The 17,104-nt window shown below is 36.7% G+C and overlaps 1 protein-coding gene across 1 annotated transcript in view; it reads right to left on the bottom strand.

Moving 5' to 3' along the window:
• Positions 1–17,069, bottom strand: part of LOC142322052 (SID1 transmembrane family member 2-like) — a 97,807-nt gene extending 80,738 nt beyond the window's left edge. Inside the window, exon 1 of the mRNA XM_075360673.1 lies at positions 16,666–17,069. Coding sequence (XP_075216788.1) covers positions 16,666–16,848 — 183 coding nt within the window. The 5' untranslated portion in view covers positions 16,849–17,069. The remainder of the gene's footprint in view (positions 1–16,665) is intronic.
• Positions 17,070–17,104: the final 35 nt, after the last annotated feature.

Here is a 17,104-nt window from a genome sequence, read left to right as displayed (position 1 = left end):
CTAATATCACGTCGCCAGGCTGTGTCGAACGCCTTCGTGACATCAAAGAAAATAGCGACGAGGCGCTGGCGTAGTAGGAAAGAGCTTTGAGCTGTTTCCAATGACACTAAATGGTCAATGGAGGATCGTCCTTGTCGGAAACCACACTGTTCTGGAGATAAAAGACCATGCCTCTCCAAGTGCCACATAAATCTGCGGTTCAGCATCCTCTCCATTACCTTGCATAGGACGCTTGCCATGGAGATAGGGCGGTGGTTTGAGGGGTACGCTTTGTCGTTACCAGACTTAAGTACTAGAACCCACCGGGTTGGTCTAGTGGTTAACGCGTCTTCCCAAATCAGCTGATTTGGAATTCAAGAGTTACAGCATTCAAGTCCTAGTAAAGCCAGTTATTTTTACACGGATTTGAATACTAGATCGTGGATACCGGTGTTCTTTGGTAGTTGGGTTTTAATTAACCACACATCTCAGGAATAGTCGAACTGAGAATGTACAAGACTACACTTCATTTACACTCATACATATCATCCTCTGAAGAATTATCTAAACGGTAGTTACCGGAGGCTAAACAGAAAAAAGAAAAAAAAGGCTTAAGTACTAATCGAGTTGCAGGCTTCACTGTGGAGACACGTGTCGTTTGTTGCTCTGCGTTATTACTCTTTTTGATCGGTTTTTTTATACAATTTTACGCTGGACACGGGATATTGTGGTTTAATGGTTAATGGGACACGTACACAAAGTTTCAAGATTTTCGGTTGTGGATTACAAAAGTTATAAAGGTTTTTCGAAGATAGTTCATTTCGAGTGCTAGTGAACATTTAAACATAATTAGTGTTGAGATAGCGAAGAATTTATGGGAGGGGATGATTACCGTTGTTACTGGTTACATCCAAGAATACATTCACAGTATCCTGAGATATCTGGTGTGTGTGACTAGTTTTACATTATTTTAAATTATTTGAGGTTATGCATATAAACACTATATTATAGATAATATTTCTAAGTTAAACTCACAGGCCAATACTGGACTGTGACGTCACTTTATGTAACGTAAACAAGGACTTGTAAAATTTATCGTAGTTGAGTTTCTTTAGAGTGAGTTTTCTTAAGTCCTCAGGAGAATTATAAGGGGGAACGTATTTTCATCCATACCTCCTTTCCCTTCAATCCTACATCAAAACCCCTTGGGATCCATCCGTCCCGGGTCCTTCTCCGGCCCCTGACCCCCCCCCCCTCAGGTTTTACATTTTCCCTGACCCCCGCCCCACACCACCCTAATTTTTTTCATTTTTCGACAGATACATTTTACCTACCCCTCCCCCCCCAAAAAAAAAACCCCGTCCACCTTTTTTGAACACCCCCAAACACCATCAAGTGGGTACTCTGCGAACTTAGGGAGAGGCGCAGAACCCAGGAAAATATAATGCGTCGACGTAGATCACTTCCGTTGGAGGAAAAGAAGTCTCAAAGTTCTGGAACGGCAGCGAGTTCCGCCACGAGGAGATCAGAGTCTAAAGGGAAGAAACACTTACGGCAGGGATCTTCAGAAGAGGAGGACCCCTCCCCTGACAGCCTGAGTGGATTAACATACTAACTCGGTATCGTTATGATGTCACTCAAACACCTGGGCTCAGGGCTGTCGAAGTATATTCTTGAGTACGAGAAAGAGTTGAAGAAGATATATGAAAGCCGAAAAACGTTGACTGAGATGTAGGCGTCATTAACGGTGATTACCCAGGCAACATAAACAGACCCCACTGTGGATGAAAAGGATGTGACAGAGGCGCTATCAGGAACACTCACTGACGAGAAACTGGTCGAGTTAATCCCAAGAAGATGGTCCACGATGTATAGAGACAAGCTCTGCATATTGAAAGAACTGCCGGAGAAGTCGTGTAATACGTGTAGCTTACACGATATACCCAAGAAATCTGGAGTCTAAGAAGTTACAACTCTCCGTCCAGAATATAAATCAGGTGACATACTAAAGAACGAGACGACAATAATTGGCTAGGAAACTACAGAATTAAGGAGAAGCAAATATAGGATATACTACGATACAACAGTACCAGAGAAATCTTCAATGATTGTTATTCTCGGGGTGATAAGAAGAGTGTTATCTGTCACCGGAAGTTATATTCACATTACCAGCGGGCACAATAGGAATTGCCGTTAAGAAGGCAATTTCATACATCCTGAAGGATCAAATAGAACCAGTCCAGGTGTTGATTCAACATACAGAAGTACCAACAAGACAGGTTAGACCAGGGCAAGTCCCGATCAAAAAGGCTGCCTGCTGAAGAAAGCAGGACTGTCATAGTAAAAGCGACGGGGAAGTCTTACGCAGACCTACTGCGCACAATGAAGGCTGCAGTAAAAATAACGAGGCATGTGATGTCATCTCACTTCGCAGAGGGAGGAACGAAGAATTACATGTAAGGATCCAAGGAGCTCAGAAGGCAGTGGACTTTGCAACTGCTCTTCGAGATAAATCAGCCGATCTGCAGGTGGACTTGAAAACAGGGCTGGCAGAAGAACCATCGTGCATTTTCGTGATGTGGAGATGGAAACATCTGAGTCCGAAGTCATGGCCGCCATTAAAAACAGAGTGGGAGAGGCAGAGGAAGTTAAAATCTCATCCATGAGACAGGGCTTCGGCGAGACCCAAAGCATTACAGTAATCAGGTCACACAGGGCAGCATGCAAGCTCGTAGAACAGAGGATACGGATAGAGGATATGGGTAAATTGCAGAGCTTACATCCGAGAAGAGGAGGAAAGATGCTTTCGATGCTGGGACACGAGGCATAGAAGACAAGACTGCACTGGTCCAGATCGGCTGGAATTATGCTTCAATTGTGGCGGTAGGGGCTACAAAATTGCGACCTGCCAAGAACCCAAAAAGTGTCTTAATTGTGGAAAGAATGACCACCGCAGCGGAGGCTGGACATGCGGGGTAACCGGTATTGTTTAAACTCATGCTGGCGAATGTCAATAGAAGTTCGCTCTCCCACGATTTAGTGGGGGAGCTAGCAAGAGAGAAGGGAGCAGATTTACTGCTAGTCACGTAACCCAATATATATGTCGCGGCTAGGATCGGCTGGAGTACTGATACCGAAGTAAACGTAGCGATTATGGATATAAGTGACAGGATATCATGGCAACTTAAGAGAAGAGGTCTAGTTCACATAGTAATTGAAACAGACAGCGCAGTAGTGATCGGGGCATATGTATCTTCCAACTGTGAAATAAGGGAATTTGATAGGTTGTTAGATTATCTATAATTCATTACCAGTACTGACAAACGGATAATTATGCCCGGGGACTTTAACAGTAAGGCGATAGCCACAGGCAGCAGTTACACGAACAGGCGAAGGAAACTCTTAGTCGATCTGATGGAGACCGTCGGGTGTCATTGTGTTAATGATGCCACGCCCACATATGAAGCCAGAGGGCACTCCTCAGTGTTAGATTTGGCTATTCTAGACAACAGCTGGGGCCAGGAACAGTGGCAGTGGAGGATTCCCCCAGAAGATATATAGCAAGTGATCACTTGGCCGCGCTTTTTATAAAACAAGAGCAGTCTTTCAGAATGTTTCAGAAAGAACCACCTGTGAGAGCTACGTCTAATCAGGTTGACGAAGCAGTTGGATGTGTTAGACAGACAGACTAGCCGGAGTAGAAAACCTCACGCCAGAAGCATTAAGAAATATAATTCAACAAGAGATGGGTAGGGTCTCGAAATGTAAGAAAACGCAGAGTGTACTGGTGGTCACCGGAATAGCCAATCTAAGGCAACTTCTGCAGTCTCATAGGAGGAAAAAACAGAGAATGAGGCGTACCGGAGGTGAGGTTTATGAGGAAGCGGCCTTAAGGTATGTTGAACACAGTAGACTACTCAACAAAGAAATAAGAAAATCGAAATGAGAACACTGGAAGCGATAGTGCCAAGAATTGAACAATGACCCAGGGATCAAGCCTACAGGATAGTCACCAAGCACTTTGGTAGGACCAAACCCTGTCAAAGGCGCAAGTAGAAACACAAATAGCAATCTTGTTCCCGTGCGCTGAGGAAGTGATGGACGAAGCGATTGAATGCGAGGCCAGAAGATTCACCCTAGAGGAAGTACACAGGTAGTTGCACAATTAGGCGATAAGAGAAGTCCGGGACCGGATGGTATCCCAGCAGCTCTACTGAAACGACTTGTTAAAAAGCACCTTGGGAGATAGTCGACGAGACCAGTTATGGTATCAAAAACAAAGTGCTGGAAAGAGGCGAGGATGGTGTTCTTGCCAAAGTCCAATCGAGAGAATGACTATATAGAATTCCGCCCGTTCAGCTTAACACAATGGGGAAGTTAGTGGAAAAGATGCTGGTGAATCGACTAGTTGGCGAGGTGAACAGTGGAGCGGGGATAAGCCACAATCAATTTGGCTTTTGGAAGAACAGATCATTAGTCCAGGCTATTGCCAGAGTTACTGACTGGACAAGAGAAGTTAGATCAGGTACCTGGTGGACCAGGGAAATTCCCCTCCTTATCTCTCTCGACGTAAAGAACGCGTTCGGGTCACTACCATGGAGGGTTATAATGACTGCTCTGGCTGAGAAAGGAATAAGTCCGTACATGCGTAGGCAAATCAAATAATACTTATCCGAGAGATGGTGCGCTGTGGATGCACAAGAAAAACAGATTAGATTTCGCATATTCGGAGGAGTACCACAAGGCTCCATTTTGGGGCCATTATTATGGATTCTAGCCTACGACGGGGTTCTGGGACTTCAACTGCCAGAAGGGGTAGAGATCATTGCCTATGCGGACGATATAGCGTTCTTGGTGAGAGAAAGACGTGAAGTGCAAGATAGAGGTAATCAATCGTTAGCAATGATCGATAACTGGATGAGGGCAAAAGGGTTGACTCAGGCACCCGTGAAATGCAGGTACATTCTAATGACAGGCAAAAGACAAATTCGACCTATAAATTTAGTAGTAGGAAACCAACCAATTCATGAGACAAGCCCCCTAAAATATCTAGGGGTGTTACTGGAAAAGAACGGTAAATTCACTAGCCACATCATCAACTGTTGCAAGAAGGCATGGTAAAAGCACTGAACGCTACACTAACGTCGCAAAGTGCGCCAAGGGCGTCGAAGAGGAAATTGGTAGTGTCAACAATAACATCGTCAATCTTATATCCAGCACCAGCGTGGGGGACATCCTTACGCATAAAAAGTAATTTAACTAGTGTTAACAGCGTACACAGGATAGCCCTAATAGGAGTAGTATCCGTCTACCGCACGGTATCGTACGAGGCCCTCTGTCTTCTCGCTTCAGTTCCGACTAGTGGTGGGATAAACGATTCTTTCGATTCGATTCTAAGAAAGGATTCGTAAAAAAGAATCGTTCGTCCGATTCAATGATCCTTTTCCTTCCCACCACTACCAGAGCTGTAAACTCTAATGCGCATGCTCTCTTTCTCTTCTTCAGCCAAGTTTAGCAATTCATCTCTTCGTACTGCTGTTCGGTTCAACTGATGCATACATACTAAATGTCTTCGATTCTTCTGTTTTCAACTCTTATTCGACTCCTAATAAACATCTGATTCTTTTTCAGTTCAATACGATGTTTAGTAATATAAACTTAGAAGCCTATCACTTCTAATGCGATTGCTCTCTTTCTCTTCTTCACCCATGTTTAGCGGTTCATCTCTCTTCACACTCCTGTTCGACTCAATTGATGTATACCTATTAAATGTCTTCGATTCTTCTCTTTTCATCTTTATTCGACTCTTAAGTAAACAAACATCTGATTCTTTTTCGGTTGAATACGATTTTTAGTAGCCTATCACTTCTAATACGCATGCTCTATTCCCTTCCATCTACCCAACGATTCTCCTTATTTCTTCTCTTATTTTATTCCTTTACAGAGAAGGGAAAATTTAAACTGTTACGCACACATTCTATATGACATCATTATTCTTTTTTCTTTTAATTTCATTCGGGCGGGAAGCTATGTTGCACAATATTAATTACTGTCGTTCTTTTGCGCATACTGTCATGCTGAAGATATATTTTACAATTATTCTTAGTAGACGACAGTCGATTCTGTTTTCATGGTGAATAATCTTTGCGTGTTCTATTTAGAGTTGTGTTTTTAGTTTGTTTATATTTTTTTTATTTGGGCCTACTCAATTTCGTAAGATTTTTTTACTTTACATAATCAGAAGACGATTTTTTTTCTAAATGTTTATCGGTATTATTTTTTTAAATCATTAGTTTTTACGTAAGTAGATATTTTATAAGCACTTTTAAAAAAGAATATTTTGTTTTTAAATTTATAAACATGAGCTGCAGAAAAAGAAGTCACATCTGGACTTGCTTTTCCGAAGCAAGCCCTGGAAAAACTTTGTGTAATTTTTGCCGTAGTTCAGTATCCTATGCCGGTGGGTCTATCTCGTCATATTAAAATTAAACACCCAGGAGTTAATATTTCAAGACAAAAAAATCCTTGTCCTGATTATGTTTCAGAAATGCATTATAACTTAAATCCTACTACGTCTACTGCGACTGAACCAAATGAATCGCAGCAATTAGCCCTTAAATTAACTAACAAACCTTGTTGAATCGCCTAATCCTTCTTCTGTGCTTCCAGTAACATCTTTGTCCTAAAAAAAAACACAACAGTTGTCCCTTACTTCCTTCGTTACAAAACCTGTCCCTCAAAGTAAAAGCCGAGCGTTAGATATTCAATTACTTAGGTTAATAACTAAAGAATATCAACCTATTTCACTCGTTGAGGATGAAGAATTCAAGAAGTTTGTTCATATGTTAAACCCTGGGTATTCGCTTCCTTGTCGGAAAACAATTACAACTAGTTTAATTCCACAACTATATAATAGAATTTCTTGTGAGATTCGTAAGTCATTATATAATATAGAAGCATGCGCAATAACCACTGACAGTTGGACATCAGTTTCAAATAATAATTATATGGCCGGCCATAACTATCCATTTCATTGACCATGATTGCAATTTAAAAACCCAATTACTTGTATGGAAATCTGCAGTCAACAAACGGCTGAAAACATTGCCATTGAATTACAAGGTAAATTCCATGAATGGGCTATTACTGACAAAATAGGAGCGGTTGTTAGTGACAATGCAGCAAATTTAAAAGCTGCTATTCGCAATTGTCAGCTACGCCATATTCCTTGCTTAGCGCATACAATTAATTTAATTGTCCAAGCAGCAGTGTCTGAAGTAAAAACAATTGTGATAAAATCGAAGGCAATTGTCGAATTTTTTAAACGAAGTTTTCATGCTGCCTCCAAACTGCAAAACATGCAGCGACAAATGAATTTTAAAGAATTAAAATTAAAGCAGGAAGTGCCTACCCGATGGAACGCACTCCTGCACATATTTAATAGATTATTAGAAACAAAAGAACCACTAATTTCGACTATCGCTTTGGTGAATCCTATTCTAAATAATATTTCATTTGATGAGTGGACAGTTATAGCTGAAATGTGCAAATTATTGAAAATGTTAAGAAAATGTTGAAGATAACTATTGAAATAAGTTCTCAAAAAACTGTCACTATTTCAAAAATCTGTTTATTGGCGCGAGCGATGACAAGTCATGTATTTAACATTAAATTTCTACTCAGAATTCTGAAATCGTTAAAATATGTAACAAGATGTTAGACCAACTGCAACATAGATTTAAGGATGTTGAAAATAATAATACTTTGCTTGAAAGCATTATTAGATCCTCGGTTTAAAAAACAAGGCTTTAAAGATGAAGCATCTTACCAAAATGCTTACACAAAACTTTCACATAATGTTCGAAGTATTCAGATCGAACAAGGAGATAGGTTTGAAACCGAACAAGAAATTATTGAACCCTCCATTCAACTGCATGAGAAGATTTTGATAAAAAAGTAACACCAATTTTAACTAATTCAAACCCAACAGTAGCAGGAATTTTAGAGCTAGATAAATATATAAATGAACCGCTCATCTCAATAACACAAAATCCTCTCTCTTGGTGGAAAGAAAGGCAGTTAATTTATCCAAGATTATTTAAAATAATGCAAACTAGACTTTGCATTCCTGCAACCTCTGTTCCTTGTGAATGATTTTTTTCAAAAGCGGGACAGTTAATAACAGAAAGGCGAAATAAACTTACATCAAAGAATTTCGAAAAAAATATATTTCTACGTATAAATATGTAAAATACTATAACGTTTATTTGAAAGGTATTAACTAATTATTTAGTTTGCTTAATTTTTATTTTTTTGTGATATAGAACCAACAATTTTTAAAAACAAAATTTTTGTGTGTGTCTGTGAAAGTAACTGTGCGCGTATTAGTAAAAACATAAAGTAAATATAAAATAACATCGATGTGATAAAAAACAAAAAACAAAGACGGAATCAATGGATCGCTCAAAAATAAGGTATGATACAAGCTATATTATTTTAAATTATTCATTTTGTCATTTATAGCTTTAGAGAAATTAGTAAAGATAAATTTTCTAGTTATAAATACTTTTACTTGGTCTAGTAGTGAACGCGTTTACGCAAATCAGCTGATTTCGAAGTCGAGAATTCTTAGGTTCAAGTCCTAGTAAAGGCAGATACTTTTATACGGATTTGAATGCTAGATCGTGGATACCGGTGAGCTTTGGTGGTTGGGTTTCAATTAACCACACATTTCAGAACTAGTCGACCTGAGACTACATGACTAAAATTCATTTACACTCACACATATCACCCTTATTCACCTTCTGAAGTAATTCCTGACGGATCTTCCGAAGGTTAACAAGAAAAAAGTAATAAATATTTTTAATGAGTTGAAAAAAAAAATATATATTTGGCTCTCATTCGCTGTAGTTGATGATAAACAAAAATTGTTTTATGGGGCTAGATAAAATTTAATTGTTTAAGATTAACTCAGTTAAATAGCACAGTTAATGAAAATATTTTATAATCAGAAGTAATAAATTTGCCGAATGTCAATAAACATTAGTGATGGTGATGTAATAAGTTATGCGTCTCGTGTGGAAAACAATAAATAAAGAAATAAAATAAACGCAGGCTAGAATTTGGTATGGTAGGAGGATCCCCCACTACAAGTTATGCATAAGAAAGATTGCTATGAATCGAATCGTAATTGAGAAAGATTTGGTTTCCCGTCGCCTATCCATTTCATTGTTAAGAATCGTTTTCTCCTGCAAACCGATTCTCGATTCTTTCGTTCAGTATAAAGAATCGAATCGAAGGAACGACTCGTTCACGATTCTTCCAATTACTAGTTCCGATAGTAGACCTTTAAGTGGGAGAAACGCTGGATATAACTCATGGCTCGAACAGGAGAGACGCTAGAGAACGCATTGATCGAATGGAAGAACAGGTGGCGTGCAAGAGGAGTGGCACAATGGACCAAGCGAAGTATACATGATCTAGACGGGTGGAACGGCAGAAAGTTTGGTGAAGTAAACTTCTACATAGTGCAGATATTTACGGGGCGTGGTCATTTTCAATGTTACCTGCATAAAATAGGCAGTCGTGCGTCACCGTCATGTATGTTTTGCGAAGACGAGGACTCTGTTGAACATAGTCTTCAAATGCCAATAGTGGGACATATAACGGAATAGGGCAGGTATCGCAGAGTGCACACCAGATACCCTTGTGAACTACATCTTACAAAGCTAGGAACATTGGAGGAGAGTCAACACATATGCCACGGAGGTAATCAGGAGGAGCGGCGCCGGGGCTATTAGTATAGGAACGGAAGGACAGCCCCAGAGGTGAGAGCTGGCATGCTCAGGTGTGCCAGTGCCTATGATGCTCTGGGGACTCCAGGCGATGGAAGGCACAGAAAAAGAGAAAAGACCCGGCGCTGTGTTTTGGGCTGGGTGGAGTTAAACCCAACAGTCCGGACCGACCTAGAGGAGTAGAGGAAAAAAAGGCTTAAGTACTGGTATGACAACGGCTTCTGACCAGACGGGTGGGAAGACTTGTGCAGAGAATAGATCATTATAAACGTCCGATAGATGTTGCAACGCCGTATGAGGAAGGTGCGACAGCATACCGAGATGAACGTTGTCAGGTCCAGGGGACGTGTCACGCGAATTTGTAAGTGCGTATGACAACTCCTTGAGTGCGAATGGAGCATTCAATTTACCGACCGAATCACCAATGTTCAACGATAATCTTTCCATCTGTTTCTTGTGCCTCTGAAATTCGTTACCATATGATTAAATGACAGACACCAACTGGAAAGTTTTCGCTAATATAGTTGCCATAACAGAAGATCATGAAAGATGTTCCCCTTCGTGAAGAAGCCCGAAAATAAGACTTTTGGGTGACCTAATCGCACGAATCTTTTTCACACAGTAGTCATGGGAGTAGTTCGTGAGTTGGTGTGTATATTTCCTCCATGACTTCCTCCTAGCGTCCAAGAATACCCGACGACATACCGCTCTAGCCTTACGGTACAAATGTAGGTGTTCATCTGTAAGCCTGTGGTTAAATTTACGCAGTACCTGCCGTCGTTTGCTAATAGATTTCCGGCAATCGTCATTCTACCAATGAACGGAAGGACGTGTAGGGTTTCCTGATGTTTGTGGAATATATCTATTAGCATTCTCAAGAATCATGGACGTAAAAGAGGAAAGTTGATCAACAACACCCGCGCCACAGCATACTGTCATGGGAAGGCTTCATCTTGCAAAGCACTAAGAAGACCGAAAAACGCCTTTATTACCAGAGGCAATAAGGTCGATTCTTTAAAAATCAGAATAAAAAGTAAGTCCGTAAGCCAAAAATCATGAAATCAATACAACACATCCAGAAAAATAAACCCGATCTGATAGTCGTCCGTATCCAAAAATTCATGAAAAACCAAACCAAAAACAGAAAAAATGTGGAGCTAAGAAATCGTACTTCTGCTCAGTAAGAGTTCTCTCGCTCGACTACAGGTACTATATCTGGAATAGTTTTTGGCATACCTGGGGTGAAAACCAATAAATTGGGATAAAAACTCGGTTTTTTATGTTTGATGTACAATAATTTTTTTTTAAATGGTTAATAAACACATAAAACTATTAAATAAATCTTGTTAAATTAAATAAATTTAATTCTGAAAAAATTGTTTAACATAAGGTGAATAAAACAAGGAAAATTTAGAAAAATTCGAATTTCATTTAGAAAAGTACACTAGACCAAAGTGCATTAAATGTAACAGTTTATAATAAATGTTTAAAAATAAACCTACCATTTTCAACATATATCGTGGCATGCTTCTAAACTCCTTCTGTTGCTCTTTTTAGTTCTTCAGGGCTGTTATTATGTTGCTCAGCCGCATTCATAATGCAGACAATTAATTCCTCATGCATATTGTTTTGTATACAATATTTTTTATCCATCCTCAGACACAAACATTTAAAGGTTAGATCAGGCAATCTTGGTGGCCAGGAATGTGGACATCCATCCACAAGTGACCCATTTCTCAAGGAAATGAATTAACCAAGTGGAAAAATCACAAGAGAAGTGGGTACGCGAGCCATTGCACTAGAAGTATACTTTCCGTCTTAGCACTAGAGGTACATCTTCAAATAGCTGCAGCAATTCTTCTTGAAGAAAATGCAATTAGACCTCAACATATAAGCGGCCAGGTAAGATGAACAGTCCAAACAGCTTATTGTGAAGAAGACTGCACCATACACTGACACTAAATCAGTGTTTAAAATTGCCTTCCACCGTTTCATGAAGATCAACTTCTGTCCATGGAAGCTTATGGCGTTGACGCCATCTAGAGTGAAATTTGCCTCGTCAGTAAACAACACATATTTGAACAGTTTTCGATTTGTATTCACTGTTGGAGAACTCCAAGTGAAGCAGACCGTCTTCTGGATAGAGATGTTGAACTTGCTGTTTATGATAAGGGTAAAACTTGCTTTGTTTAAATGTTCTCCAAACCATCAAACGTGAAACTCCAATCCACTTAGAAAGACATCATGACTGATGCCAGAACTGCATGAATAATAATTTCATCAATAACAGCATCGTGTTGGGCAGATCATGCATAGCTGGTACAAAAACTAGGTAGTGAACCTGTTCCCCAAAGATTGCAAAAAGTCGTGCTAATTGTCTTGAGATCTGGAGTCGAGTGATTTAGAAAGCATATTTCATATTCTACTGCAGCAGCTGTAGCATTACCGTTACGTACACGTAAAATGAATATGATATCAGCATATTCCTCTATTGTAAATAATTATGGCATTACTTCATTGGCAAACTGATCCACATTCAAACTAAAATTCACAGAAAACCTTTGCTAATGACAGCACAGTTCACCCGATATACTTGTACCTTACAGAAAGACTTAAACACTAATACAGTATTGCACACTATTAATCAGCTGTTTTTATTTTATTGTCAACTTTGAAATAATATTTTTTTCAAATTTCTGCCATTAATAAAAAAAGTATTTTTAAGTAATTTTTATTTTACAATTGTTGCATACTTTCCAGGTTTTTTTATCAGTAAATTTTGTTTTTATTAATTTTTCACATCACAAAAAAAGAATTTGTTTTTTGTTATCATTAAATAAGTACTTTTCTGACTATATGTATTATTTCTACATACAATTAACATTTTTCTAACTTTTCTTTGTTTTACTCAATTTATCTTATATCAGAATTAAATTGTTTACATAATTAAATTCTCTACAAATTTTGTTTAAAAGTATTATGTGTCTATTATCCATTTAACAAATATATTGTAAATTCAACATAAAAATGGGTTTTTTACCACAATTGATTGATTTTTACTCCAGATTTTAATTAGAATTATGGGATCTATTTTATTTGATATTTTGGGTCAAAACTGTAATAAATCACTAATTTTGCCCCATTACTTAGTCCTAAAAATTTCAGTATGACGTCATTTCATTGATGTATCCGAAATCTGAGCAAAATATATTTTTTCCATTATTTTCAGGAGTAGAGTAGGTTATGAAAGTCCCACAAAAACCTGTCGATACAATCTTGTAAGTGAGTTTATATATATATATAAGAACTTAGTGATACATCCTGTAAGTGTACTTGCGCGCACAAGTACACACACACACCCTCACAGAGAAAGAGAGATATTCACAAAGAATGTTTCAAGAAAATTGTGTTACAATTCATAGGCATATTCCACTCATCAAAATAATGAAAAATATTATATAAATAAAGAGTTGGAAACACTTGCTTTTCAAATTATAACTAGCATAAGATTTTACCAAGATTTCCTCTGTTGTAAAAGTCAAATAATGTCCAAACAGCATCTAAATTTGTTATTTCAATTTATCACCTTTTTCCAAGGAAGAATACATAATGTGTATGGCTGTTTTATTCTTGTAATTATAATAGGAACATACAATAAAACTCATCTAGTGTAGAAGACCACTAAAAATGTTTTTTATGTAGCATGTGAAGAAAAAAAGGCCAAAAATTACTACAGAATAAATATTAATTCAGGCTTTGATTAACAATCCAGCAGGAAATATCTGATTTCACTTCTATTTTCATTTATTCTTCTAAGATAAAGAAACCAGAAGGAATACTACCTTTGAACAAAAACGAAGAATGTTCATTGGAATTCAACTAATACATTTATTTAATTTCATAAACACCAAAGCAAAATGAACATAAAAGTATACACAAAAAAATTTGTATACAATACACTGTCGTCATAAATGACACAATTTGAAGGGGTTAAAAAGGAACCTTCAATAAAACAGAAAAACAAACAAAGCTAAATGTTAAAAATCTATTTCTTATAAAAAAAAGTTCAAAGGATTTAAGTTAAAAAAATACACTATTACACAGATTTCCTACAGCCAAAAAAATACTGTATTTAAAAAACAACAACAAATAATTTTTAGTTGTCTAATTACACACTGGCAATCAAAAAATTTGAAAACTGCATAATAAAATTCACAATCTTATCTGTTTAAAAAAAATAAGATAGTTATTTTATTTAAAAAAACATGACAAGATTAAGTACTTGGCAACACTTATTTCAGAGGATGGAGGTTGTAAGGTTAATATCAGGGCTAGGTTTGGTCAGGGAAGAACGGTAATTTAGGAATTAAACAGCTTTGGTCATCAAGGATAACAAGTCATAACCAATCAGATGTTGTATAATGTGGTAGCTGACTATTGTGATTTATGGTCAGAGTGCTGGCAGATCAGCAAAAGTAATAGGGAGTACTGAGGCTTTGGAAATGGATTTTTTTAAAGCATGTAGATTTTAAAAACTGGACTAAATAAAGAATGAGATAATTAGAAAAAGTGCAAATGGGACAACTTATGCAATAAAAAAAAATCTAAGAAAAACAATTAGTTTAGTATGGACTTGTTTGATGGATGAGTGAGCAGAGTTGGCCAAAAAAGGGTGTTAGATTATTGTTCTGTCACAAGAAGGAAGAGAAGACCCAAAAAGACGTGGAGAGAAGAGTGCAGACGGCAATGGAAGAGAGAGGAATAATGGAGGATGACTGGATCGACAGGAAGTAAGGAGATCAAGGTGCGGGATGCAGAGCAATCTGTAGGAACCCAACCTAAAGTAAAGTACAGTATAATAGTAATAAAATTTAAATACATTTTTAAATATTTTTAGATTAAAATGGTGTATTTTGTAGTTTTAAATGTCAACAAGTAAAAATTATGTAACTGAATTTGACAAAATGACTGAGTAAAATTTGCCATCATAATTTTTTCATGTCCCATGAAGAAACAGAGAAACTTAGTTTTATTTGTGAAAATAATGAAAAAAGTTCTTATAAACATAGGTCAGGAAATGCTTATTTTTTGAGATATGGCTAGCAAAATATTTCGCCTGGATTTCAGCTCTAATAAAAAGAAGCCCTATTGTAATTTCTGGGACCCAAAAAGGAGTAAATATACTTTTTTTTCTCATGTAATTTGAGCTGGGAAATAGGATAAAACAGATTCCAGAACCGTAACTCCTGTAGTTTTTAAGATATCAGATGTAAAACACAAAATTTGGTGTTGGAAAACAAGTTTTTTTTAGGTTTATAGTACAATAGCTTTATTAAATGACTAATAAATGCAGAAATTTAGTAACAGAGCTTGTAAGGAATTTAATTCTGAGAAAATTAATGTAAATACAGCCAATAAAAACGTTTAAAAACTGTTTTTTTATTGCAGCAACAGACAGAAAGTAGAAAATTGTATTATTCTTTCAGTTCCACAATGTTGGGATACTGGTAATTTTTAAATTAATACACAGATTTTTTTTCTTAATTAAGTTTTGAAAAAGACATTCAGCTTTTTATTTGTTTTTATTTTTTTCAGATAATCTTCTTAAAAAATCGTGAAAAAAATTATTTATCTTTGGTTTTAGTTTAGTTATTTTAAAAGCCAATTTCAGTGAAGAAATAAATTATGGGGATTAATAAAAAAAAAAAAAAAAGAACGAAAAAAGGTGAGGGAATAAAGCAAGATTATCATGAATGTTTTACTTATAATCAACTGAATCTTGTTATCTTCAAATTAATCATCAAAGATATAACACAATTGAATGTGATTTTAACAAAAAAAAACAATTAAGCTAATGTTATGATGTTGGATTGCAAGGGAGTGTTATGCAACAAAATACAACATTAAGCCTATTACAACTGAACTGTTATCACACACTTTTTTTAATTGTAATAAACAAAATGTAAAAAGAAATTTATAATATACCTTATAACATATTAGCATCTGAACATTGATAACTCACACATCCGATAGCCAACTGACACTAGAGTACTGATAACACACCACAGGACCTAAGTTATTCATTACAACTGTAATTTTTTGTTGCAAATGTCTTTCACAGAGTTACATCCCTCGTAAATTATGTTAACACCCTTACCAAAAATTTTTTAATTCAGCACTGCACAAGTATCTAAATTTAGGAAAGTAGTTTGGACGACGGGTGTCCTATGCAAGATCAAAGTGCATGCTACATTACTGGCTAATCCTTTCTGTGGAGGAATAAATCATTTAATAACCTTAATAGTCATAGTCAAACTATGAGTCAGCCACTGAAGATGACAGCGCTCTTCATAAAGTATCTGTTGTACACATGTCTACACACAGAACTTATCATGTACCCTCTCACTCTCTCTCCTGAGTAGCGATTATATTTCTATTTTTATATAAATTCAGCCAAGTGTACTACGAGATTGTAATAAGTACTCTACCTTGGTAATTTACCCTTAACCTCTTCCAACAAAAGTCTAACCTTAACCCTAATGTCTTTCCACGGAACATATTAGCATCTGAACATTGATAACTCACACATCCGATAGCCAACTGACAGTAGAGTACTGATAACACACCACAGACTTGGAACTTGCATGCGTCACCCACTGTCCAAAAATTTAGATTTTCTATTTTCTTAAGCATGTCTACTATGGTATATTATGACATGGACAAAATTGAAGTTGATCAACTAATTGCTCAGAATTAATCTAAAACCTAATGTGCACTGGAAAATGTTGCCAAACTGCATTAAGAGAAAGATATATATATATATATATATATATCAGTAATGCTGACATATATACATCGTAACTAAAAAAAAAAAATATGATAAAGCCCTTACCTCATTAACTTCGAAGATAAATATAAAGACAATCGAACTATTAACTTCAAATGAGTAGTTCGTTCCAAATTTAGCATCCACATATTTAAAATGACCAGTATCATCTCCATTCGACGAAAATATTTCAGAATTAAATGAATTTACCAATGGAATAAAACACAAAATTTTAAAAACGAGATACATATTTACGTTGGTAAATTTTAATAACCTATAACATATGAACAAATAAATACTACGACTTAATATTTAAACCGAAACTACAGTGTTTAATAGAAACAGTCTTCAAGACATAATGGGATATTATCTCATTTTAATATTTATCATTATTTACAATTAACAGTTCTTCAAACAACGATAACAAGGCACGATATTTCTCCCAATTACTCATCGTCGAACTTAGCATCTTTAGCAACATGTGGTGATAAAGGCAACTACAACG

Source organism: Lycorma delicatula, chromosome 3 (genome assembly GCF_047948215.1).
Source record: "Lycorma delicatula isolate Av1 chromosome 3, ASM4794821v1, whole genome shotgun sequence".
In the NCBI taxonomy this organism is placed as follows: Eukaryota; Metazoa; Arthropoda; class Insecta; order Hemiptera; family Fulgoridae; genus Lycorma; species Lycorma delicatula.
Note: the sequence above shows the minus strand (reverse complement) of the source record. Positions and strands in the feature narration are given on the sequence as shown.